The sequence below is a fragment of the Canis aureus genome, chromosome 18 (genome assembly GCF_053574225.1).
Source record: "Canis aureus isolate CA01 chromosome 18, VMU_Caureus_v.1.0, whole genome shotgun sequence".
NCBI lineage: Eukaryota > Metazoa > Chordata > Mammalia > Carnivora > Canidae > Canis > Canis aureus.
The window spans coordinates 25,007,441-25,034,728 of NC_135628.1; the positions used below are offsets into that span (position 1 = coordinate 25,007,441).

A 27,288-nucleotide genomic window follows, 5' to 3' on the forward strand; every position below is an offset into this window, starting at 1 on the left:
TGGGGTTGTGGCCTGCATTGCTTTCCCTTCACTTTGCTGGTGCTACTGTAGATCCAGAGCCGATCATAGCCATGTGCCCTTGTCTTGACATTCTGCATATTTTTGGAATCTGAGAGTTTCCCCAGTGTTCCCAGAGTGATATAAATTTGAATTTGAAACACTGATGCAAAAAAAAAAAGAAGAAGAAAGGGGAAAAAAAGACAAGAATCTTGACTGCAAGGGTGAGGAAGTCTAGTAATAAGCAAAAAGGTTTGTACTTTTCAACCTGACAAAAAGAGAAAGAAGGAGTGTGTTAACCTGTTCACCTTGAAGGGCAAATGCAAAAGAGATGTCAGGCACATGTTTTGTAGAAGCTGAGGTATCAGGTGGAGAATCATATGAATATAATTATTTCCCTTAAGCAAATCATCATGAGGCAGCAGAAGTATGCAACTGTCCCAAAGTTGCTTTATCCAAAAGCATGGTTAATGTTGGGGTGTCTCTCTCTAGAGAAGAATCTGTGGATGTTTGTACTAGCCAGAGGTTCAGAATCATGCTGATACTCTCCAGCATGTTGCAGGGAATAATTATAGGAGCTTTTTGCCTGCTACTGGCTTTGGCCAAGGTCTGTTGTGTTGCTCAGAATCTCCACCTCCGCATACATTAATAGAGGCAACTCCCTATTTATTCCTCTAAGACTGGATGGGTGGGTTTCATTAAAAAAAAAAAAAAAAGAAAGAAAGAAAAATTGGCTGGCTCTTTTGGAACATGTTATAAACAGCTGTGGTTTTCCAAAGGGCAGGCATGCATTCATTCATTGTTCTCTTTCTCGCTCCTCACAGAATAAAGCCCTTTTCCACCAATTCAGTCTCAAGGAGAACTGGCTCCAGCACAGAGGAACTGTGACTGAAACAGAGGAAAGTGAGTATGATTTTAACGAGGGTTTGAGGTAGATGGAGGGTGGTTAATCACCTTCAGTTCTCCCGCATTAACACATCAGCCCGCCTTTGAGCATTTCTAGCTATCACAGCCCCTGTGACGAGCACATTAGCACCCAATACGATGGCCTTTACGTTCTTCCTTTGAGTGTTGCGGTTTTCTGGATCATACACCAGCATCCCAGAGACCAAGAACATTTTTAATTTAGGAAGGGAAAAAGGGAGACTGCAGAGTCTCCCTACTTTCTTGGGTAGAGGTGCAAAATGGCCTGGAAGTACCACCTGTTCTCAATCTGTCAGCCCATTGCCTGGGACTGACTGGAAAGTCCACTACGGCCAACGTGCAGGGCAGGGGTGGGGCCAGTCTCTGAGATGCAGAGATGTGACTCTGGGAAAGAATAGCAGAAGGAAGGAAGCGTGGGTGAGATCCTGCAAGGCCAGGAGGTGGCGGGTGGAACCAAGCCCCCCGGGCACCTGCGGTGGGTGACAGAGCTTGGGACCCACTCGGAAGACGGCTGCTCTCTCAATACCAGGGGCAGGGCGGACACCTTCTATCTGCTCCCCCACCAAGGTGCTACCTTCTATGTTACAACCTTGTAGCAGAACAAGAAATGGTTTCCTCCCGTTTGCATAAAGGTTGAGTTGAGTACAGAGCCTGGGAAAACACAGCAATGGAAACATTCAAGCTGGTGTGACTAGGAGGCGCTCAGTATGTGCTGACGTTCTAAGTGTGAATGTCTCATACCTGCTCAGCTTCTCCCATACTTAAACAGCAAAGTGTCCCCACCGATGCTTCTTCTTCTCCAAAGTATTTGTGGAAGCTGGGAGGAAATGATCTTACCTCCTAATTCCTAGTTGCTGATCCTCCAGACTTATTTGTCTTTAAATTTTATGGGATATTTTCCCAAGCTGTGTTACAAGGAATATAAGTATTTCAAGATGCTCTAGCCTCTTTTTGTTCATCGGTTTATTAAGCAAGGTGTAAACTTTCCTCATATTCAGTGGTTTGTGCACTGGACCTTGTCCTGCTAAAAAATTTTCTTTTTCTGTGGAAGCCAAAAAGCTTTTTTGCCTTTCACATATCTGTTGCCAACATATAAATCAACTTTATCAGATGATACTGTTTTAGTGACACACCCAACCAAACCAAGAGCAGAATGCTGTCACTGGTTTCTGGTGGCGTGTTTACTTTGAGGTTTGTGCATGTAAACTCACGGTTTTTCTTCTGCTTCATTTGCCTTTGTGTGGAAACCATCCTAGGTTTATTTTTGTGGGTCTGTGTAAATTGAGTATAAGATTTCTCTAGGAACTGCCCTCCCACTTTTTTTTATTTTTTGCAATATGGTAGAGAAGAATATCTCCGTGTATTACCTTTTTGAAAGATGCTAGTATTTTATACATTCAGAGTAGCTGCTGCAAGAAGCAAATAATGTATCTCTTACCTCCACTGCTATTAAACACTTTCTGCTCTCAAATCATAAAGAAAATTTCTTCCAGGACCCCGATTCACCCTGGTGGTAGTGGTGTCCTAGTAATAATTATTTGCCCTGCAGACAATAAAAAGGAAATTTAAAGGGCTGGAAACATCACTTCTGTTTAGAAACCAAACTCATCCCCATCTTGATCAGGGACATCATTATTAAGTGACCAAGAAGCCTGAACACAAAAACCATGGCAAGCTGGCAGATTTTTTAGACAAGCTTTTGAGAATTCTAATGGCAAAATGTGGTGTTCTTGAATGAGCCACTGGGACTATTCAGAAATGGAGTATAAAATAAAAATTTATGAGTTAGGTATCTTAATATACTGCTTTGGGAAATCTCAGTAACCCTCAAAAAAGGGACTCAGCTACGGTTCATGTACCACCCATTCCATTGTGGTGTGGTCAGGCTATCTCCACCATGAATGCATGCTTCCGTGACATGGGTCTCTCGTTATGGTTTGGGAAGCCTAGGTCCTCGGCATGCTTATTCACCAGCTTTATGATGTCTGTATCTCTTGTGTGGGCAAGCACACATTTCTATATGTATGCCCACAAGGCACCCATGTACAGACACGAATATGTAAATCTAGTTGGGTAGGTTTTATACTAAAGAGAATAGGAAGGTGGGTGCCTTAATTTGAGAAAATCTGTACCTCTTGGCTACAGTTCTCAGTTCACTAACATTTCTTTTGGTTGTGTGCAGTTTTTTGCCACGTGTATATAACGGAGCACTCCTATGTCAGCGTGAAGGCAAAAGTTTCCAGTACAGCACATGAGATCCTGAAAGTTGTGGCAGAAAAGATCCAGCATGCAGAAGAGGATCTGGCTCTGGTGGCCGTCACATTCTCTGGGGGTAAACTTTTCTGTCCTGGAATATTAATCTTCCACTGGATCGCCCCTGAAAGGAGAGTCGACATTTTTATAGAGTAAACGTGTGGCTTGTCCCTTCTGGGTCCGCAGCTGGATGACCACAGTAACAATAAGAAGCTGCCTCGCAGAGGCGTTTCCATGACAACAGTTGGGTACTGTTGGATCTTGAATTTCCTCCCCAAGAACTGAATAAAGGGCCATGCCAGTGTTTTGAAATATATTATAAAGCTTTTCATATTTTCTACTCTAGATAAGCCTTCTATTTTCATATTTAAATTAACTTGGGAAATTGGTAAAGGATGAAATTACTCTAGGAAGGAAAAAGAAAGACAGCCTTGAACTAGTCATATTGCTGCCTGACAGTTTAATACTTAAAAAGACTCCCTGTTGAAGGAAATAAAAACTCCAATAAGCTGAAAGCTCACAGGCAGTGTTCCTTCAGGTGGACGTGGAGAGTGAGGTCTGGTTATAGCTTTTCCTTCTGCAGGGCCTTATTTATCCTCAGAGAATGGTTTATTGTCTGTTTTGAATAAGATCACACAGATTACAAGCTGAGAGTATTGATCTACATGACCTGAACAGACCCCTTCGTTTTCACTGGGGCCTGTCCGATCTCAGTGTTGCTGGCCTCCTTTTTGGCTTACAGTCTTTATTTAATATCTCATTAACCCTGAAAAAAAAAAAAAAAAAAAAGAAAGTGTCTTAGCATCTGTAGTTGAAAAATGGGAATACCATGTGAACTAAACAGAGATAGGGCGGGAGGGAGCGGGGGAGCAGACACCCGGCATTTCTTGACCCTTTGTTATCCTTATGGTGCTGGGAGAGGAGGACAATATCCGGATTTAACTTGGTGTTAATGCATTTGTGTAACAGAATCTTGTATTGCTTTGTTACCCAGAAGCAGGTAAAATGGTCCGACAAGCTAGTGAATTACATAGGCAAACCATATAGCCCTTCTCTTTGGGTCTCATGAGAATCTCTCCTCCCTCTCAAGGGGCCCTAATTGTGCATCCCATCAAAACGTTATCTAGAGAAAAAGAGCAAAAGTGGGAAAAACACCTGCACTCCCTGGATTTTAACCAGTGTTGAATTTTTAATAAAATATTTCTGGCATGCCAGATAGATAGGATAAATGTATATTATATTTAATTTTAAGTGACCAAAAATATTAGTTGATTCTAAACAATATTAAGCTTCAGCAGAACAACATTTGTCTCTCAAGACAGTACCATTACAAAAAGTAGTCATTGGGTCCCCATTTTAGAGGAGGAAGGACCCCAGGTGAACACGGTAGCAAAACTGAGACCTTTCTCCCTTGGGGCAGACTCAGAGTCAGCCCAGGGCCACATGTGAATCTGGAAAGTAATGAGTAGCTCTTTTACTACCCAGTATCTGTTTGATGGCCATGAAATACCATTTTTACACTCTATTAAATTAGATTCATCAGGGAGGCCAGCGTTGTTCTAATGTGTATAAACTCACTGCTAATCTTCTCTAGAAATACCAGCTTATTTCTTGAATTGTCCCACAGATTTGGAAATGTGCCATCATTTCCCATCAATTAGTACTTTTTGTCTGTTAAGAACCTTTCTGCCTGTAGCTTAATATCCTCCAAACAAAAATGCTTTATAAAGAAAAAGAAGGAAAAAAACAAAGTTTAATGTATTCCTTGCTCTACCTAATTTACAATAAATAATGTTTTCAATACTACTTTAAAATGAAATGACAATGCAATCTACTCTTACTTTCTTTTTGTCAAAAAAAAAAAAGTTTTAAAATGTCTCAGTGTTGTAGGTTTTGTGGATTTTTCTAAAAGAACTGGTGCTATTATCCTCATGGCTTTCAGTAGGTTTCTAGCTGTTTTCTGCCCGGAGTAGGTAAAGTATATGTGTGTAGTAACGGAAACCTACCTGCCTAGTTTTTCAGAGCGTAAAATTCTATGAGCTTTTATCTTTTATGGTGTAATGACAAACCTGAAAATAAGAAAAAATAATAATTCTTAGGAAATAGGAAAGTGACTGTCAGAAGGCTGTGGCATTTTATTCTGTTGCAAGGGCAGATGACTCTCATAATTCAGGTGTAAAGTGGACATGGGAACATACAGGGTTGCAAGAAATTGTAGCTAGAGGAAGAGGGAGAAGATGGAAAAACTTCAGAGCTCAGCCGTGTGGGACCATTTACCACGCACGTCAATGGCCTGACATGAAAGTGCTATTGATCTTTATAATGCTGGGCCATAAAGAATATATTGGATTATCGTTTGTGTACTCTGTATTAAGCAGAAATGTTCAAAACAAAATTTGGCCTTTGAACTGATTAAGTTATCTAGAAAAAGATACATGTAATATTGCATTCCCCAACCAGGCTGGGTAACTATAAGGCTGACTTATAGAAGCTGATTATGTTACAGTGCAATAAACTTGAGGATTAGCTTAGTCAATTCCCGTCTGTAATTTCTAGTTAGGAGGAGGACATTTTTCTACAAAGAAGGCTATTGTGTTATAAGAGAGCTCCAGTGATGGTAGAAAAATGGCTGAAGGGGAGGAATAATTTATAATAAGGCAAATAGAAGAATACTTTAAAAAGACTCAGCTTTACCAGTACTCAAGAAATTTAAAATAAATGGAGAATCTTTTTTTTGGTTTCAGCTAAATAGCAAACTTACCACAAGGAATGGTCAGTGTTGGTCGGTGTAAGAATTTGAAAGCAATTTGGCAGTTCGTGTCAAAAACATTAAAAAATATTCATTCCCCTTTGATCTAGTAATTTCATTACTGGGAATCTATTTTTAAAAATCACCTATGAACAGCCAAAGATGTATGCATAAGGTTGTTGACTTCAGCAGTATATAGTATGGCTGCTATAATAATAGATCCCATTTATCAAGCTCCTATTATGTGCCAGACCTGCATGCTAGTATTTACATATATCTTGCCATCTAATTTATGTGACAAAAACATTGGAAACTATTAAATTGGTCAACAATAGAGGAAAGATTACATGATGGTATAAGGGACTGTTATGTAACCAATTAAACAGGACATATACATTAATAATTTTGGCAAGTGGATAAGTGCTTATAATAAAATTGGAATATAAAACCATATATGCAAAAACTGCAAATATACATGTGTGTATGCATCCATACTAATTATGAATGGCATATGTGTAAATAATTGCAACTATATGTATGTGTGAATGTTGTTTACACACATTTGCATCAAGATCAGAACAAAAACATACCCAAATGTTTAACCACATCACCATCATATGGTCACCAATCTTATCATCATCATCAGCAATCTTAAAATGATTGGATTATGAGCGAATTTTACTTTCTTCCCTAAACTGTTCTCTATTGTAAAGAACAACTAAATATTATAAGGAGAAATTGCAGGAGGCTTCTACTTTATGCATGTGGAGCAATGAGGTCCATGGTCCTGTTGTTGCCGTTGCACAGAGGATGCAGAACTAAATTAAATCTGCATTCTAGTTACTTTTAAATATCTTTTTTGGCAATTTTCACTCTTTAGATATACTGTGTATGCCTACCACTGCCCTTGTGTTTCTAATTACTCTTTTTCTTTTTTTTTTAATAAAGAAAAGCATGAACTTCAGCCAAATGACTTGGCCATCTCCAAATCGCTTGAAGCATCTGGTCGGATATATGTCTACCGAAAAGACCTAGCCGATACTTTGGTAAGAACTTTTAGCCTTTTACTGGAAACACACATGGGAGACTACAATTGTATTTCTGTATCTTTCAAAATGAATGTTAGAAAAACACATCGAATTACTTCCTCCTCTTCTGCCAACAATACACTTAGCGGATAACACTAGTTTTGCAAATCAAAGATAGGTACAACTTAAGAAATCCTAAACCCTTCCGAAGTCAAACCTGTTTCTCTCTGGGCCCCTGAAACAAGGGATAGGAAAGAAGTGACCCCCCTCTCCATTAATCTTAATTCTATTCCTTCTTTTTTGACGCATATGTGGAGATCAAGCTGAAAAATGTTACCCTGTGCAGATTTAAGGGGAAGGAGACTATATTCTTGATTTTGGTCCATTTGGCCCACTTCAAGTATACCATTCCCAGGAAGAAAGGGTTGATTTTCAGCCTTCTCCATGTAAGATGGGCTTATAACGATGGTACCTGAGATGCCAATGAGGAGTAGGAGTTTGAAGATATGTAGAACCCATGCTGTCAGTTATTTTCATTTCAAATTTAAGAACATTTACAGCTAAGCAGTTAGATGATTTGTCATTACTACATTCCTAAAAATTTCAGCCTTGTGGTTGCTTTCTGCATGGTTGGATCCGCCCTCAGACTCCTCACCCACAAAGAGTATCATCTAGACCCATGGTCCTAGTCTGTTTCAGGGAGCCATCACCACAGTGGTTCTTTCTAGCCGACTCTTGTTGTATTTATGCTTGAGGAATGTACATACCACAAGAGTTAACCGAAACTGCTTATAATAAAAATAGTTTTTGTAAAATTATCTACAAGTATCAACCTGCTAATCATTGTCATTTTTTACACTTCTACCAGACAGTTAGGTGCTAGGTAGTTTACATACAGTATCTCATTGAACATTGCCAGTAACCTTGTGACATTCAGAAAGGCCAAGTAACTTACTCTAGCCTCTACCTCCAAGTAAGGGAAAATGCTAGGACTCCGGGCCAATAGTTTTTGTCTCTGAAGCTCTTAGACATTCCTCTCATTTGTATATGATGAAAGAGCAAAGGAGAGGAAAATTTTTGTCTTACTTGAGCCTTTCTGCTTCTGAATGTCCTTAAGTTGGTCACACAGGTCCTCTGTCTGTACATGATGTCATTCCATAAGCAAACCATGACAAATAGGATGCCACACAGCATCCTCAAGTAAATAATGAGACTGGCTTGACTTTAACCCTCCCTAGGGAGGAGAACAATCTACCCCGTAGCTTCTATGGAGCTGGTCATGATAGTAGAGACTCACACACTCTCTTCCACGCCCTCCTTCCTCCTGCTACGCACAGACTTGGCAGTTCCCTGGTATGTACGCCCAGAGCTCTCTCCTACCACTGACCAAGGCCAACTTCAGAAGACTAGAAAGCAGGCCTAAGCAGTGTCCTAGTAGAATAAGTGGGTGCTCTGAAGTATGTTCCCAGATGAGCCAGTTGCCATCCTGCCCTCAAATGTTTCTACCACCAATTCTGCATACTGCCTGAAATTTCCCTGTTGCAATCATAGCTTTCAGTATTTTATCTCAAAAAGATTTCAGTTGATTATAAGGGCAGGATAGATAACCTGTGAAACCACTAGAACTCACTATACTTAAATATAGATGAATCCATCTTCTCAGAAAGTGGGAATTAGAGCCCTGAATGAATGAATGGGATAGAGAAATAGAAAGTGTTTCTCAGAGAGGGCCATAAACAGCCTTGGATATAACCAGAGGGCAGTATCAGAGTAAGGAGTGCATTTAGGAAGAGAGTAGGAGGGGTAAAAAGCCAAGTGAAAATATCCTTACATCTCCAAATTAGTATACAGAGATTTTTTTTAAAGATTTTATTTATATATTAATGAGAGACAGAGAGAGAGAGCAGCAGAGACACAGGCAGAGGGAGAAGCAGGCTTCATGCAGGGAGCCCGATGCAGGACCCAATCCCGGGTCTCCAGGATCAGGCCCTGGGCTGAAGGGGGCGCTAAACCACTGGCTGAGCCCCCCGGGCTGCCCAGTATACAGAGATTTATGTTGCTTCCCAACTCTTGGCTCTCCCTCTGAATGCCTGCAGCATAGCATGGCATCTCTCTGATTCCAGACTAATCAGGCCGTAAGAAACATGGGCTTTCCCCCACTCAATATTTGAACATGCATTCTTTCAGCCCACCCAATGAGCTCTACCCTGTGTCCCACTCTGGACTCCAGGGACAACTTGTACCTTGACCTGCTCTGAAGAGAATCAAGTCTGTGGAAAAGCTCTGTGAAGGTCTTTTGTCATTTTTTTTTTCAAATTAGCAAACCTTTTAAAGCAATAAAACTTGTAAGATGCAAATAGTTTTGCAGTTTTAAAATAGGAATTAATATTTGGAATCTGAAATATTCCCTTCATCCTGTCATGTCATTTATTTTTGCAAAGTCCCATTCCTTTTTTTTTCCAAGTCATTAGCAGTTTTAACATCATGAACTACTCAAATCCAATCCCTCAAATAGAAGAATCTTGTTTTATTTTTTTAAGTATACTCTAAGCCCAACAAGAGGCTCAAACTCACAACCCCAATATCATGTGCTCTACCAACTAACCTAGCCGTGCCCTTGGAGAATTTGTATTTTAATTAGGAAATATCAAATATTTTGAAAAAGCTGTTAAATAATTTTTAATAATTTAACAGTGACAAAATATTTAAAGTTATGGTGGCATTTAGTAATTTCATACCAGATTTTAAGGAAATACGATTACCAGACTCATGTCTATTTGTGTAGGTAAAGCAACGGATACTTAATCATCCACCATGGGATATAAATGAAGTAAAATTTTTTTTTATTTTTTGTTTAAATTTTTATCACTTTCCACAGGCATTTTAATAAAATTTGTAAATGTGTGTCTGGGATGAGGGTTGTTAAACATATTTCCTGTAAAAGCCATGTCTGTCTTTATTGAAGTACACCATGACATTTCTTTTGTTTGTTTTTATACTAACCTGCTGGCACATTAATTCTTACCAGAAGCCAAAGTGATTTCAGGGCTCTCGCTTTCATTATGCTGTCTGCTGGGGCAGTGTTTTATAATCAGATTTGTGGATGCGTGCACGTGTGTGCATGCATGCGTGTGTGTGTGTGTGTGTGTGTGTGTGTGTCGGGGGGAGGAGCAGGCTAACTCAATGAAGTATCATTGATCACATTCTATTGTTTCCAAGGCTGTTTTCCAAATTGGTTGTAACTTACCAAAGATGAACAGACCAGGGAAAATATTAAGTGCACTCAGACAAGATTACTTTCCTAATCTGGGCTTCTAGTGGTTTTCTGTGGCCATCCAGTTCAGTGCCAAACATTTGGGAATTACTGAGGATCCTTTTGCTTCTGTCTGTTGGTTTAGAACCCATTTGCAGAAAATGAGGACTCGCAGCAAAGGTCGATGAGGATTTTGGGAATGAACACTTGGGATCTTGCTCTGGAATTAATGAATTTTGATTGGAGTCTCTTCAATTCAATTCACGAGGTAAGTAAGGAGTGAAAAGATAAAATAAATGCTAGTGCTATTTTAACTGTGCATTCTTTTTGAAGAGTATGTATTTGTATGTGATTTGATTTAAGGAAGATCCATCATCGGGTGATATGGTTATGCTTAGGATACCATAGCCCAAAAGATATTTGGGGACTTTAAATACACTGAAAGACTGACCCAAACCTAGGAAGATCAGAATACATGATCATACTTTATTTGTTCCTAGTATAACCGTATGTGTTCTGTAGTATAAAAATGCTATATTTTTATATATATGAATACTTCTATATTTACATATTTATGAAGCTCTAAGGGGGTTGAAGAGCTATTTCACATTTGACAACTTTGATATTGATACTTATATTTTCCATAAAGTTCACTGTAGTTATACAAGAATCGTATTTATGCACATACCAACACACACATACAGCCATTCTTTAACTCAAGAACATTTTATAAATTTAGACTATACTGCAAGACTTAAAGTACTTTCTTGAAGCTTTGGAGATACATTTCAAATTTTTATGTTCATCAGCCCTCCCTTTGGAGACAGCTTAAACATATATAGAATAATAGTATATTAGGGGCAAAATGCTGCTGACAATTAAGGAATAAATGTAGCCAGTGGAAAGGCTCACAGGAACCAGGAGATGAAAAATGAGACAGCTCTGTGCAACCATATGTTGCATTTGCTTTGCCATGTAGTGAAATTTTTCATTACAAAGCAGCCTTTCCTTCTGAAGAAACTCAGGCCCAACTTGGGGACTTGAGCTTCAGTTTCATTTTAGAATGAATGTCCTCATATTTTCTCATTTAAAAATTCCAACATTAGGGATCCCTGGGTGGCGCAGCGGTTTGGCGCCTGCCTTTGGCCCAGGGCGCGATCCTGGAGACCCGGGATCGAATCCCATGTCGGGCTCCCGGTGCATGGAGCCTGCTTCTCCCTCTGCCTGTGTCTCTGCCTCTCTCTCTCTCTCTGTGCGACTATCATAAAAAAAAAAAAAAAAATTCCAACATTAAATCTAAGCAAATAATGAATTCATTTGAGCTAAATAATTTGTGTCTTTGGAAATGTTAGTAGAAAAAAAAATGTTAGTAAAGTAGGTGTCCTTGCTTAGCTGCTTACTCAGTGGGAGAATGGGAGTCACTTCTATAAAGTACACACACTTGCATGCACACAAATCTTTATTTAAAAACAAATCTCCGGCAGCCCGGGTGGCTCAGCGGTTTAGCACTGCCTTCGGCCCAGGGTGTGATCCTGGAGACCCAGGATCAAGTCCCGCATTGGGCCCCCTGCATGGAGCCTGCTTCTCCCTCTGCCTGTGTCTGTGCCTCTCTCTCTCTCTCTCTCTCTCTCTCTCATAAATGAATAAATAAAATCTTTTTAAAAATAAAAACAAATCTCCTCTGTTGCTCTGCATATAAGCAGTCTCTATAAATAGTTGCTCATCTTGCTCAATTTTGTAAATTTTGGACCTTGCCCTAAATCTCACTCTTATTCTGTTTATGATTTTACTGAATCTTTTATCCGTAATTCTCAGAGAGTAGGTACCCAGAGCAGCATCAGCAGCACCACCTAGGAACTTGTTATAAATGCAGGTTTGGGACCCCACCACAAACCTACTAAATCAGAGAATTGGGGGGTTGGGGCCCAGCAATCTGCTGAAAGACGTCTCTGGGTGATCCTGATTCACATTAAAATTTGAGAACCCTTGTCAGGGGGGTTCATCTACCTATACTAGTGACAATCATTTTCACTTGTTTTTGCCAGTATAACAAGTTCAGGAGGTTTGGATTTGATTAAGCCTGTGATTTAAACTTTAAAACTTCTTAGATTTTCATGTAATACTGTGTCATCTGCACATTCTAAAAATAAAACTTCTGTGAGAATTCTAAGTGAACATTATTTAATAAGACATCTCTAAAGCTACATTTCAAATTGAATATACTGTTGCTATGTTCTCATGACACATTATGATATGAGAATGACTACCTGAGGTAGCTTTTAAAAATGGACTGTCTTTTGGATCAACTTGTCTTTGTGCTAACAATAAATGCTGGTTGTGAATCCATCTTCTTTCAGCAAGAGCTGATCTACTTTACCTTCAGCCGACAAGGCAGTGGAGAGCACACGGTGAACCTCAGCCTTCTGCTGCAGAGATGCAATGAAGTCCAGCTCTGGGTGGCCACGGAGATCCTGCTCTGCAGCCAGCTGGGCAAGCGAGTGCAGCTGGTGAAAAAATTCATCAAAATCGCTGCGCAGTGAGTTTCTGGCAGTGAAAAGTGCAATTCCTCTCGTCTCCTTGAGAGAGTACATTTTTTTTCCTTGTGATGATTAGAAGGGTTAGGAGGTAAAAGTATAATACTGAGTTAAGTGACCGAATGATTGAAAAGGTCTGTCCTTGAATATTTATGTCTTTGCATTTGAAGTACTTATACTTTTAAGTCACTGTTAAAATACCAAACTAAAGCACTCTGCTCTGCAGGCCAGAACAGTTAAGCAGGCAGTGCACACATGCTCCATCCTGCAAGCTAAGCTACAGTGTGGCTGATAAGCTACAGCAGGCTAGGAAAACTGGGAAGATGACGTTAGGAGGGAGAATTATTGCAAATCAGGTGCATTCTAAGATCCTGTTCTTGGCTGCTGGATCCCCATGGTTTGAGCTTTACAAACTCCTTAGCAGGCCCAGCCCTGGCTGGTCCTACCTGACCTCTGAGCTTCACCCACTGGGTACAGCTGAAGCCACTCTGAAATGCTGGCTTTCCCATGCACACCACCCCCAGGCCTGGATATGGTGGTGTTGACTCTGCCAAAATGACCACTTCCACCTTGCAAATTGCTGTCATTCTTTAAGATCTAGGTCAAATGTTGCTTCTTTCCTGAAGTCATCTCTTTCCTGAAGCCAGATGCAGAGTTAACTAACTACTCCCTACCCCTACTCTCCCTCACACACAGGCTTTTTTCCCTTTTAACCTCTTTATTATATTTATTAAACTTCTCTGTTTATATAGAATCCCTTCACTTGGCTGTGTTAGCCTCCAGAGGACAGGGACCATTGCTAATCAAACATTGTACCTGATAAGGCTGATGCAGAACTTGGTAAATAGCAGTGACTCAGTAAAGGTTAGTTGAATGACATTTTAGTAACTTGCTGAGAGCATCTCTTAAAATACCAGATTTGTATCCTGAGACTGCTCTTGGGACAGCCTCCCAACAGAAGTAGACAGCACGAATCAGAATGTTTCCCAGTGCCCTCTCTTTCCCTTTTTATTTCTCTTTTGTCTTGCAAAATAGTTTTTACATCAAACAGTTTTGGAATATACATGTCATTTGTTCAAGAACTGTGTATTACTTGGACGGATCCATGCAGGGAACCAGGGGTTTCCATGAGGAAACCAGACTGACCCTACACCCAATCCATGCCTTTGAGGAGTTTTTGCAGCCTGCTGGAGGGGGGATACTTTGATAGCTCTGATGGCTAATTTGCAAAATAGAATGGAGGGTGTGCGCTATTCTGAGGTCACACTCTTAGTGGGGCTTTGGAGGAGGGGAAACTCCGTATGCCAATGATGTGGAACAAGAATATTCAAAAAATATTTGTGAGGGAAGTAGCATTCAAGGCTATATTTGAATTCTTGGTGGAACTGGACCGATAAGAATCAAAAGTGCGACTCTCTGTGGAGGTTAAACTCACTGGAGGAGGGAAGCAGAGACGTTCATTAGAGGGAGACAGCATATGGTCAGGGAAAGGAATCGCATCCACTTTGACCAGAATGGAGGGTATTTATACAGAAGTTGTAGGAGATTGATCTGCAAAGGAAGATAAAACCAAATTGTGAACGATGTTGAATTTGAGATCGAAGAGTTTGGTCTGAATTAAGACAAGGATTATTGCAATTTATGTCAGGAGACTGATATGATGAAAGCCATCTCTCAGGAAGGTTGCTCTGAGCTAGCATATAGACTGAACTATAGGCAAAGAGACCCCCAGAAGCAGGACATCCAGTTTACCTAGCAAGAGATAATAGAAGTCCTCTAACCTGGTGTTTGATGTGACTGAGATTGGATGGAGAGAGATACAACAGATATTCCTAAATATTGGACAGTTTTTATGATGGATATTCCTTTTTTTGATTTGGCCAGTGCACTCCAAATAGCCTGTGAGATTCATAAAGGTGAGGCTCTTTTTGGATCAAAAGCTTTCTTATAAATGCCAGTTATTTGGAGAAATGGGACATTAATGTCCCAAGGAGCAAAATGACACCACACAGCTTAGTTCCAGTATAAGATTATATCTATCCTCAGGGAAATGAAATATATTCACATCTTCTCCATATGGCCCCATGCTCTTGAATTATTTACTGTACTGGTCTCTCTGTCCCTAGCCCATGGAATAGAATGCCAACAGAAACATAAAGTTAAATTCCTCATAATCACACTAGTAGGAATAACCAAGGGAAAATAGTAATTTCCATGATCATGAAGTGTCTCCCCTGCCTAAGGCATCTATTTGCATATTCATGTTTCCTTTCCTTCTCACCATCCCCATCCCCCACCTCTGTGGATTGAGTGGAGTTTATTTCCTCACACAGACAAAGGAGTGTTTGCTAAACTGGAATGTTTCAGTGTCAGTCTGTTCTTATCGTGGAATGAATGAATCTTGGTAACAAAGGATTCCAGACCAGTTTAGTATCCAATATTTATACTCTATCACTTTGTCTTCTAGAGAAATGATTTTTTCTCTTTACAGATTCAGACATTAGGTATGTGCTTTTTTTTTTTAATTGTAAATATGACTAAAAAAGAGATCTGGGCCAGGAAAATCGTTCATGGGAGCTAAACGATAAAAAGATAAAAATTTGAAGATTCCAGACAAATAAATTATGCCAAATTAAAAAAAAAAAGAATAATAAATCTGTTTACAATGGGTAATAATAAAACCATTTCCCCAAAATGTCTTGTTTTCAACTCCAGCAAATGCTATCTGAAAGGCTTGCTATATACTAGGCATTTGGGTGATGGGCGGGATACAAAAATGGAATGGACATATACTCTACCTATAAGGAACCTAACGTCTAGTGAGGAATCACAGGACCACGGAGCTTCCATCATGTACTAAATAGGAGGACTTGAGAGTAAGAGACAGCCTCCCATGGAGGTACTTGTGGCCTAAGGGTGAGACAGTTCTCTGGACCACGGGGCCCTCTCCACAGAGGAACCTGCACCTCAAATCAGCATACCAAGCAATGGCGCTGGCTCACATTTCTTCTGGCCAGTGTGAACTTTCCAGGGGTGTGACGACACAGAAAGGGTAGACTGAGGGAAGTAAATAACACAAGGGAAGCAGAGTCAAAGTATTGATGCAAAAAAAAAAACAAAAACAAAAAAACAAAAAAGTATTAATGCCTTTAGTCACCAACAATTCATAAGAACACGTGGGTTTCTAAATCATTGGCCAGAAGGCATCTTTATTTATTCATGGAATATACCAAGCAGCGTCCACCCAGCAGAGAGTCGGTGGAAACCAGATGAAGGGGCCAGTTAGACTAAGTTTTGGGTCCTCTTGCCAACTGCAGAGCTGCAGGCCTGGCCAGAAGCCAGGCAAGGAAGACTAGGAGAGGCACAGCCCGTGCCTGTGGAGACTCAGCAGTAAGGGGCCTGCAGCACAGTGCCTGCCCCAGATACATTGGACCCTAGGTATGGAGGCAGCAGTGCCTTTCCAGGTTCCACTGGTAATAGAGGTAGAACTTTCCCCTGTGCTCCCTGGTGGGACCTGTTGGGACCTGGAGCCCAGTAGCTAGCCCACGAGGCTGGCACAAGGACAGGCCACTTAGGGAGGACCTGCCAGGGCACAGCCAGCTGTGTATGGTAGTCCTAAAACAGCCTCATCCATTCCCCTGGTTCTCAACTAGATGCTTTCATATATAACTTCCGCCACTGGGGACAGTTTTTAATACATGTTGAGAACCTTTAACATCAAGATCGCTTTTGACCAGTGATGTAATGACTAAATGTCTAACTTAAAGAACCATAAACTCAGTTAAAGAAGTTTTATACATTAAGACACTCATTGTAGCATTCTGCATTGGGTTGAATTGAATTGAGAACTTAAATGTTAACAATAGGGGAACGAGTAAACAAATCATGTATGTTTTTGACGAAGTCATATAACCATTAATGATGATAGTGAAGAATTCATAATACACACTGCAACACAGTCCTGAAAAAGCAGGACTCAGAGTTGCATATACATCAGTTCCATTCGAGACCCTGGTGGAGATGTGGTGGAAAAGGTGGCATCAGGCGCAAGCTGCGCTCATCAACACTGGGTACTTTTTATGTACCAACTTACTGTTGAGCACTTGTATATTTCTTCATATTTATCAAGTTAGAGTAATTTCTTAATTTTAAAAACTTGGGTCAGGGATGCCAAAAAAGTGATTTTCTTAATACGGCCCCAGTAAAAGGAGTCTGGAACTCACAGGCTGTCCTGGCTGACCTGGGAGGCCGAGCCTGTTCTGCAGGCTTTGAAAATCAGTGGAATTTTGACCAGTTGAGTTGAAGGACATGATTGACATGATACAGAACAGATAAGCTTACAGAGTGTAGGGAGCTCAATGTGATTTTATTTTGCATTTTATTTCCTCCTTTTTTCCTTTAAATGAGAAATGTAGGACAGTATCCCCACAATACAGGCCATATTTTACATAGATACATAATATAATAGCTATATTGTTGATAGCAAAGAAAATGCTGTGTCATGAGAGGAGGAGCTTGGACAAGTGAGGTGAGAGGGGCTTGTCTGTGAAACATAATGACAGCGTCCTGAGTAAAGAGATGGGACAAGAGGGCTGTTGGAAGGAGAGTATGCTATATATAAAGAAACGTGAATTCAAGAGTTTTCTGTTAAAGTTGTAAATGCGTCATCCAAAATAGATTTTTTTAAAAAGGAGGAATCTTTTGAGGTGTCCAGAGGGTGTCAGGAGCACAGATCTTTTCCTAGAAGTAAGAACGGAATATGTTACCTGTGTTAGGAACGGTGAAGGGGATACCACCCGCCACACACGCGCGCACGCACACACACACACACACACAGAGAAGCACTCAATGTGTGTGAGCCATGGAGCAGAGTTCAGCACTGCCCTGGACGTTGAACTCTGTGGCCTAGGAGAGTCTTTCCAGCTCAGTCTTTTGCGGTCATTTGGCAAAAGGACGTGGCTCCAAGTACCTTGTGCTTTTTTTATTCTGTAGCTGCAAAGCCCAGAGAAACCTGAATTCCTTCTTCGCTATTGTGATGGGTCTCAACACTGCTTCTGTCAGCCGGCTGTCACAGACCTGGGAGGTAAGTAAGCCTTAGGGGTTCATGTGGATAGGGGAGTGGGGTGTAGGGATAAATAAAACTGAACAGGAAATGTTCCAGTAAAAGTCCTTTAAAATAAATTGATTTAAATGGTTTAAATGAGACAAATACTACTAGAGGAAAAGAAGTTAAAAATGAATGTGTCAAGTTGGACTCTTGATCAAATGGTCTTCAAAATGGTTCTATTATTTATATAAAATATATATAAAACATATTTTTCATATGTATAACATATGGGTATTTGTGTGTGTGTGTGTATGAAAGAGATAAAAATTATAAAATGCTCCAAAGCTAGAATTTGTTTTCTGCTCTGCTGCCATGACACTGTTGTTACAGTCCCATGTTGGTCCTTTCAAAAGTGGTGACATGTGTCCAGAAGCAAATTTGCTGAGATGCTAATGAATGTAAGCTTCCAGGCCTCTATCTTGCAGTGTGCTCACATGGATGATGTATATCTTTGTAAAATTTGCAGAAATAATTTTGTAATCTTTTTTTCCAAAGAGGGCCCTCAAAATGCTAAGTTTCAGGCCTCCCAAGTCCAGGCTCTGCTGCTGTCTGTGTTGCCTGATGAAAGCCACCTGAGTTCTAAGATGGAGAAGCACACTCAAGTTAACCCAAGTTCTGGGGCATAGACTCTAAGGGCATATGTGGGAAGAACTGAAAGCAGGGTGTCCCTGAGTATGGCCTCACCCTCGGCCCTATCACCTTCTTTCTTTGGGCTTCTGTTTGTTTCTCTTTCTCTGTTCTCCACTGAACAGCTACCTCGTTGCGTGAACCATTTCTCTCTCCCATCCTTTCTCTTTCACCTTTGAGGCTTCTCCCATATGATCCTGACCCGCATATGGCTCGTGTGGTCTCCTGAGCTTCTCTCCAGTGCTCTCAGATTCAGCTCCTGTCACTACTCCATTGTCTTCATGGTTCCCGATTCTGACTCCTGCTAGATAGGCCAGCTCTCTTTTTTTCTTACTTGAGATGTCAACACAGGGCTCTGAGCATCTTAGTGACTCACTTTCTTTTCATCAGGGGCCATGCATGGTGGTGACCTGAGGGTCAGGGCCACTGCTCCCAGAAGGAGTGCAAAAGAAAAGAAACGAAAGACCTGCCTGCCCCGGTTAAGCAAACAAGACCTGCATGCGCAGCCTAAGATGAAAGGGGGCGAACAACAAATGCCACAATTGATCAGGGCCGGAGGGAAACAAATGGCCAGCAAGGGTGGAGGGAGAGTGGAATTTGAATTAAACCAGCAAAGAAGCCTTGATTTGCAGGAATTGAGAGGAGAAATAATTCAGTTAAATTCAAACAGCATGCATTTCATGGACGTGTAGACTGCCTGCTATGTGCAGGGCCCTGCATCTGTGCCACAGCTGATAGGAAATGGGCCAGACCAGTTAGAACAGAGTGTGTGGGGATGAAGGAGGTCTGGAGCCAATTGCAGGTGGACCGCAGGAGGGCAAGGGGAGAGTCCCACCTAACTACCCAGCTAGAAACGGGCAGAATCAGAATTCAAATTCAGACCAACTGACCACTCAGGAGGGCTTGCCATTTCCACCCTCCCTGACTTTCCATGCCGCCTATTGATGTGGGTGATCTTTGCGATTCAGCTATCCTACTGTTGCTGTGCAGGCTTTGTCACTTAGGGTTTTTATGGTCTTTCACCATTAGCCCTCCACTGTGAAACACAGTTATATCATTTAAGCAACAACAACAACAAAGCCAGCCTGTAGCACTATTTCCCACTCAGCAAGTCCATGCGAGAAGACGAGAGCATTCACCAAAAGTGAGACATGCAACTGAAATCCAAGTTTGTATTAAAAAGTCACCATTGTGTGGAATGTCTAACCAGTTAGATTCTGAGTCATTTAGCCTTTACTTATTTTAAACTGTTTTTAGCCACATTCCCAAAGCATGTCATATTAAGGAACGATGAAGGTTGCACAGTGAAAAGCAGGCAGGGTAGAACCAAATGATAGAGGTATTTATGTTCAGAAATGTGACATGTGGAAGCACAGCTTCATAAACATTCCCCTCTTATTGCCTCTGAACGTAACTGACTTCTCTGACCTTTTCCTTTTTTGTGTTTTGTTTGTTTGATTTTAGAAAATCCCTGGGAAGTTTAAGAAACTTTTCTCTGAACTTGAAAGCTTAACAGTAAGTAGTGAGCCAAACGGGACTTACTCTTCAAATTTATGGACAGTGCCACATTTCTTCCTAGTTTGCAGTGGCCAGGACCCACACTCTACCGTGTCTGGTAGCTTAGGCTGGATCACTTGTACATGAAAATGTAGCTTTACTTACTGGAGTGAAGAAGTTGCCAGTTAATGCTTCTTCCTCTCCATGGAGAAAGGTAGTGAGAATGGCCCTTCTGACGTGATTTCCAGAATGCAGATTTCTAAGTGTATAGTCCCTTAGTCCCTTTCAAAGCCTACAGTGTCAATTGGTATACAGTGACTGTGCAGTCCATGTCTCATGCATGATTCTTTTCTCATTCTTCTTTTTCCTGTTTCTTAGGTTTAGATTTTTTTTAATGTATAGTTGTGGTTCAGAACACAACAAAACCGTGTTCTCTTATTTTCTATACATTGTTTATGCCTTATGAGAGAGGTTTTTCTTTGCAGTGTACCTAACAAAAGACTTTGGGGTTACCCTGTGATAGAAATTATGCAGAGGAAACTGTACTTAAAGAACCTATTTGAGGAAAATAATAGGGCAATCAAAAGGTACCTCTCTTTTGCAGTCAGTTCCCATTATTGTAAACCAATAAGTTGACTTTTATTCATTGCCTACATTTCCTGCCCTAATTTAGTGAGTTTATTCTCCTAGGAAACCTTTATCTACTTTGTTCTGAGGAAGAACCTCTCGATATCTAAATCATGTTCAAATTGTATAGCAAAAGTGGATTTAGAATTGTTTCTATAGCACATTGATTTTTCTTTCTCTTTGTAATCTGCTTGGTTTGTCAGGATCCTTCCCTGAATCACAAAGCCTACAGAGATGCATTCAAAAAGATGAAACCACCCAAAATCCCATTCATGCCTCTGTTGCTTAAAGGTAATTTTCTATCTTTTATGCTTTCCAATTCCATCTTCAGAAATGTATCACTCTAACTGTACAGAGCCAAAAAAAAAAAAAAAGGATTCTCAGTATATTTCTGTAGAGTAATTTTGACATTAGGACCTAATGGTCTTTTCTTGTGATTATTCTTCAAATGCTCAATTATTTCTGAAGTAGCTGAATTACTTAATTGTATTTGAGATATACCAAAGCATTCACCTGATTCACAGAACTTGGCCCTGGAAACTTATGTTTTTATTTTGCTCTGCTTCTAAGTGCCATCTTATTTTCTTGGAGTTTACCATCCGCTGAAGTCAACCAGGAATAAGGCTGGGATAAAGAACCCAAACAGTGAACATGCTCTGTGTTTGCAACTTAAATTTCAGAGAGCTAACCTACCAGACTGCTGAGAAATACCTGTGGTCAAGCCCAGCAATATAGTGTAGGAAAATTATTGGTGGAGAATGTACTGTCTTCTTTCCAGGAGTGGCATCCATTTGGGAAAGTATGTGACAACTGCAAGGTAGTCAGTCCAACGGACTTCTCTTCTGCAGAGCACCAAATAATTCATCCAGAAACATGTTAGTTAAGTTTGCTAATGAGATCTCAGTGGTCTCTTTCAAACTAAGAGGGTTAATTAAAAGGAAGTTCTTTTTAATCTGGCCTATGCTGCTAACATTCAGTATATATCCTACCTCTGTGCTTTCTAGGAAAAAGATTTGATCATTTTTCTTGGTCATATTTTGATTCTTTCCAAGGGATTTTATAGGAATAATTTTTTATATAGCCTCCACCATTCAGAGGCTTGTAACTTCTGCTGAGTCTGGCCCCAATAACTGGACTCATAAATGTGATTCTGGAAATGAGCTTCCCAGGAGCCCTATTGCTGGATGGCTCAGCCATTCTCCCCACACACACTGCACTCCATCCCTCCCCCATTGCTACTCCCACTGGCAGTAACTCTGATACTACCTCCTGGGCTCCTCTCTAGAACAACCAGAGCTTTAGAGAATTACTGAGTTGCTGTGATCCCTGCAGCTCCTCATCTATCCTGCATCTAGTACAAAGCAAGAATCTTCCTGAAACAATACCATATTAGCACAACTGAGAGGCATGGAAATGCTTCATTCAAGCTGAAAAGATTCTGCTAAATGTAAATGGATGAAATAGGGAGAGATTGTGATGCCAAAATAACAATTTAAAAATTTATTCAGGCTTAAGATTTTTATTTGCAAAATAAAACATCTTCAACTGGAGAGTGCAGGGTGGCAGGTGGGAAATAACACTTAGAATCTTTCAGACACGTATAGGAAATGAGGACAGATCTGGGAAAGGAATTAATTTTAAGCAGAAAAAAATTTGAAACAAAAAATGTTAAGGTAATGAGAAATTAGTTGACAATATCCCTTGAGCTTAAGTAGGTATGAGCAGTGCTTTTTACTGTATATTCGTGATTTTCCCCAAAAAAATATTTAATGCAGTCAAGTGTCTCACACTTACATCTTAGCTTGGATGCAATTTTCTGCTCTACTGAGTTTATCTAGACCTCTTTGTTGGCAGCAAAATAAATTTCCCTTTTTACTACTGAAAATACATTTGGTCATATAGTCTAGTAAATATTTTTCTTTTTTTCATTAGGAGCTTTCTTGAGTTTAAATAAGCACTTAGTTTTCCTTTTAAAATATTTTGTCATTATGAAAAAAAATCATTAGTGCTTTATTGTATTTAAAATTATCATTTTTCTCTGAAATAATTTCCAAAGAAACATGGGGTGAAAATTTACAGTGTGTCTATATCATGCCTGGAACAAAACATTTTGGAATTAATTTGGAGTTTTTTAATTGCAAAAATTTTTTCAAGTTATGGTAAACTGCTTTCGGACAACCAATCTTTTAATGAAAACCCTCCCCTTGCGCCTCTCACTTTGGGTTGAGCTCCTTGGGTGTTAAGAAGGATTAGGCCTCCCACATTTCCATTTTTTGTGAGACAGTCAGTTCCCAGTAAGAATGCCGATTATCAAGTGAGTGCCTAACCTGAGGATCCTTCCGGCGTCAGCTTTCCTGTTTCCCGGTTCAATTCTTGCCTTTTGATTTAGCTTCCCCCCTGCTGTGGTGCGGCATCCATTCAGAAAGAGGATGAATGGGAAACCCTACATAAATGTAGGGGAAATGATCCAGCTGAGCTAAAGTCCGAAGCGGCCGAACAGTGTGTATCACACAGTGTTTTTGGAGATGTAGCCCTTTCCAGTAGAGTGAATATGAGCAGGTGTGGGAAGGTTAAGTGAGGTCCTCTGGTGAGTTGTGTGTCTCTCAGAGCCCAGATGATTATTGCAGATTTGCACGGGTAAATAAAAGGAATGTTAGGGTGCTTGTGTATTTCTTCCTCCTCTCTCACTTGCCATCTCCACATGGAAGCATTTCATCCAGTAGTTCTATTATAGGAAGAGTTTGGAAAGTGTTCGGTGCTCATTTCTCTCACTCAGCCTGGTGAGCCTGCTCACAGCCCAGGAATAAATGAGATCCCAGATTTCTCTTTCATCCTTCCTTCCTCCCTCCCTCCCTCCCTTCCTCCTTCCCTTCCGTTTATTGGCCTCTCTCTCAAGCCTTCCTCATCACACACCTGCCATTCATGCGTGTCAAACCTCCAGCCACTTGAAGCTCCTTCTGGGTGCCAGCCCCTTCCAGCCCCTTCCAGCCCCTCTCTCCTTCCCACCTGACCAAGAGCACCTTGCCTGCTTTATTCTCATGCCAGCATCAGCCTGACCTCCAAGCCCTTGAGTGTTGGGGTTAAATGAGACCACCAACCACCAGAGAAGAGAAGAGACCTCAGGCTGGAGGGAAGAGAGGGAGCCACCAAGGGAAGACTTGAGTGTTGCAGACACACTCTATGTGCCAAATTTCTGGCAAGACAACTATATAGTAGGCTGTAAGAAATGCCCAAGTCCATTCAGCTTGAGCTCCCAGAGAGGCACAATGGTGAGAGGAACCCGGGTCCCTGAATTTGAATCCTGGCTGAGAAGAAGAGAGCTCTGATCATGGGCCAGTTGTGCATGTTCTTTGGCTCACATTTTCTTCACATTCTGTCCTGCTAGGGCTTTACCTTACAGTCTTTTGTTAATGCCATGTCTGATGCTATTAATAAAGATATGTGCCATTATTGTCATGACTCTTCATCATTATCATTGGGAACACAGGGAGAGGATGACAGTAATGTAACACTGGGGGAAACGGACCAGGTGACTCATGGAGTTTGTGACCTAAGGTCTCAGGGAGTTAGGGGAGACTAGGCTTTTAGGTGGTGTGTGATGTAGATAGAGTGCACACAGTGTTCATTTGCCAAACAAAAAGAGTAAAAGTTAACTGTGTCAACTACTCTCTTACAAGATTTTTTTTAAAAGATTATTTTAGAAAGCGTGTGCGCAAGTAGGGGGAAAGGCAGAGTGAGAGGGAGTCCTGAAGTCCACAGTGAGCGTGGAGCCTGGTGCTGGCTGGATCCCAGCTCCCTGAGACTATGATCCCAGCCAAAACCAAATTGGCCGCTTAACCAACTGGGCCACCCAGGCACCCCAAGATTTTTTTATTTTTTAAGTATCTTTACACACAGTGTGGGATTCCAGCTTAAAACACTGAGGTCAGGAGTTGCATCCTCATGACTGAGCCAGCCAGGGGCCCCAGGACTACTCTCTTCTAAATTTTGTGACACAAAATACAACCTTGTAGTTCTTCTCTGAAAGCAAAGCCATGAAAGATAATATCCAGAGTTTGTCAGACGACTGTGTAATTGTGACTTGTTTTCCTGTTAGAACATCAGTTTCAGAGAAAGAGAAAGAAAGCTTAGGAAAACTTTGCAGCCAGTGCTGGAAGCTGTATGTAAGGGATGCTTTGAGGATGGTTTGGATCAGGGTATTGTGTCGCCCCCTGATGGGCAGTCAAAGCTCAGCGGCCAAATGCGTTGTAGGCAAGTTTCCAGAGCACCGAGCTCATAATTGCCCCAAAGGGACCAGCAGAATGAAAGTCTTGATTAGATGCAAATGCTTTCCCTTTCTATTTATAGGAATCTTAAGCTGTTCTTTTCCCTCTTTCATGTCAGGTTATTTTAACAAGATAATTTTCATTTGGTTCACCCCTCATGTTTGTGATCTAACATGACTTTTTGCAGGGTCTTTGAACTGTAGTGTCTTTCTTACTTTGATTCTTGTCTGGGAGGATTCCCTCCTGCTTAGTCCTTGACCCTCTGATCTGAGTTTTTATGAGTCACCCACTCCCTGAGCTTTCAGCTGCTGTCATTATTATAACTAATTCCCAAATCCCTTTCTCTTGAGGCGGCACTCCTAGTTTTTTTGCAACCAAAACGAGGTTTTTTTTCCTTGAATATCTTCTGTCACTTGAAATGTAGGGAGGCTCGAACCAAATGTTAGTCTTCCTTCCTCTGGAAATGTACTTTTTTTTTTTTTTTTTTTGGAAATGTACTTTCATCCTACTCTCCTTGTTCTTTTCGTCAGTGATGCTTTCTTGCACCTGTGTAAAAGGGCCAGAAGCTTTGCCATTCTCTGATCTGTCCCTTTCCTCACTTCGGATACACAATCAGGCACTGGTTTTGGGATCCAAAAATCTAAACATCTGAATCTAGACCTTTTAATGCTTTAGGTAAAGCAGGCCCTATATATTTTGCCAGGGATTGTTAAAAAGCGAACACATGGATATTAAAATTCTTTTTTTCCTGGCTATTTAGTTCTTTTCTATTCAATGTTCTGGCCTAAAAACCAAATGGACTGGTTAAGTTATACAATAGTGTTAGCTTATATTAACAGGTTGAAGTCAAACGTTTCACTGTAAGCACAAAATATAGAATTGAATTTATGTTATCTTCCCACACACACACATAAATTATGCCTTTTCACAGTAAATACCATATGGATTCAGTTTCAAGTTGCCTTGTCATATGTGTGGAATAATGGACAATGTTTAAGAAAAATGAATAAGTTGCATTGCCATCTAGCCCTCCTTAGCCCTGACTCATGATCCATTCCTAATGGCACATATATCTTTTTGTCTTTAATTTTCAGATGTAACATTTATTCATGAAGGAAATAAAACATTTTTGGATAATCTTGTCAATTTTGAAAAACTGGTATGTAAATTTCATTCTTTCTCTCTTTTCCCCCTGGAGGGAAAGTGTGTGCTTTTCTTTCTTACTCCAAGGAACAAATGGCTTAAGCACTTTTCTCCTTTGAATGCATGGTGGTTTCCAGGAGCTTATTTTATGCATGTTACGCATTGTCAACAAAATGTATTCCAGTTAAAAATAAGTGTGCTAGAAAGGTTTTGAGAACCAAATGCAAAAATCTGCTTTTTAAGGTCAAAAATGGAACTTCATTAGACTAACATCAGAGGTCGAGTGTGTGTTACTGAGCCAGAAATAAAACTATAAGTTTCTGTCAAGAGGTTAGGCTTGACTACTTGAGAGAGGCATCGCTCTATGTCAGTGTGCACTGCTTCCAAGGCACAGGAAGCTCTCCTTCTGCAGAGAGGAGTTAATCTCCAGAACTCCCCACTCATATGTGAAGGTGGAATTTGTAGGGGGCGGGGCAGGGGTTCTGGAATACCATCCCTCTCTCAGCCTGTGAACACCTATACCACTGTGGAGATGGCAGCTCTGGCATAGTGCCCCCCTGCTCACAAGTGAAATGTTCCCAGTCGATCCTAACTCACCAATCACCGAAGTGCCTCTTCCTGAATTATTTCTAGGACCTTCGCAGATAGTTCCTCATGTCACAGGCTCCTTCTAGTCTTTCTGACTGGCTGAGGGCAGCAGAGGAGTTGCCTGTAAGAACTGAGCCAAGTGTAAAATAGGAGTGCTCCAAAGAGACCCAGGTGACTACAGGAATGGATCTGACAAATGGACCTTAGGTGTCCTAGATTAGACTCTCCTTCATAGTTAAAGATGATACCAGTGACCCCTGTCCATAGATCCTGACCTGTGAGTGACCTAATCAGTGATCATAATGGATCTGTGTGAACTCTTTGAGGGAACTGACACCCCGGTTCCCTGTGAGACTAGGTCAGGTCTGTGCGAGCAGGTTGAGTGAGGTGGGGGTCGTAGACAATGACCAAAGAATAGTTGAAACTGATGAGTCCAAGCAATATGTGGCATCTGACCTTTGCCTCATTAAGTGCGCTGCTCGTACCATCAGGTTAACTTGCCACACATAGAATAAGGCAGCAGAAGGCCAGTGTGCAACTTGAAAACCCAAGCACCTAGAATCTGGGAGACATCTTAATATCTTATAGTTCCACTTTAATCACTTGAGGATGATAAGTTTATGCCCATTTTTTTTTAAGATTTTATTTATTTATTCATGAGAGACACAGAGAGAGAGAGAGAAAGAGGCAGAGACA

General features: G+C 40.8%; 1 protein-coding gene across 1 annotated transcript in view; it reads left to right on the top strand.

Moving 5' to 3' along the window:
* Positions 1-27,288, top strand: part of RAPGEF5 (Rap guanine nucleotide exchange factor 5) — a 229,071-nt gene that overhangs the window by 190,352 nt on the left and 11,431 nt on the right. Inside the window, exons 16-24 of the mRNA XM_077856559.1 lie at positions 822-900; positions 3,104-3,253; positions 6,872-6,969; positions 10,350-10,472; positions 12,562-12,740; positions 17,731-17,821; positions 19,937-19,987; positions 20,800-20,887; positions 25,956-26,020. Of these exons, the coding sequence (XP_077712685.1) occupies positions 822-900; positions 3,104-3,253; positions 6,872-6,969; positions 10,350-10,472; positions 12,562-12,740; positions 17,731-17,821; positions 19,937-19,987; positions 20,800-20,887; positions 25,956-26,020 (924 nt within the window). The remainder of the gene's footprint in view (positions 1-821; positions 901-3,103; positions 3,254-6,871; positions 6,970-10,349; positions 10,473-12,561; positions 12,741-17,730; positions 17,822-19,936; positions 19,988-20,799; positions 20,888-25,955; positions 26,021-27,288) is intronic.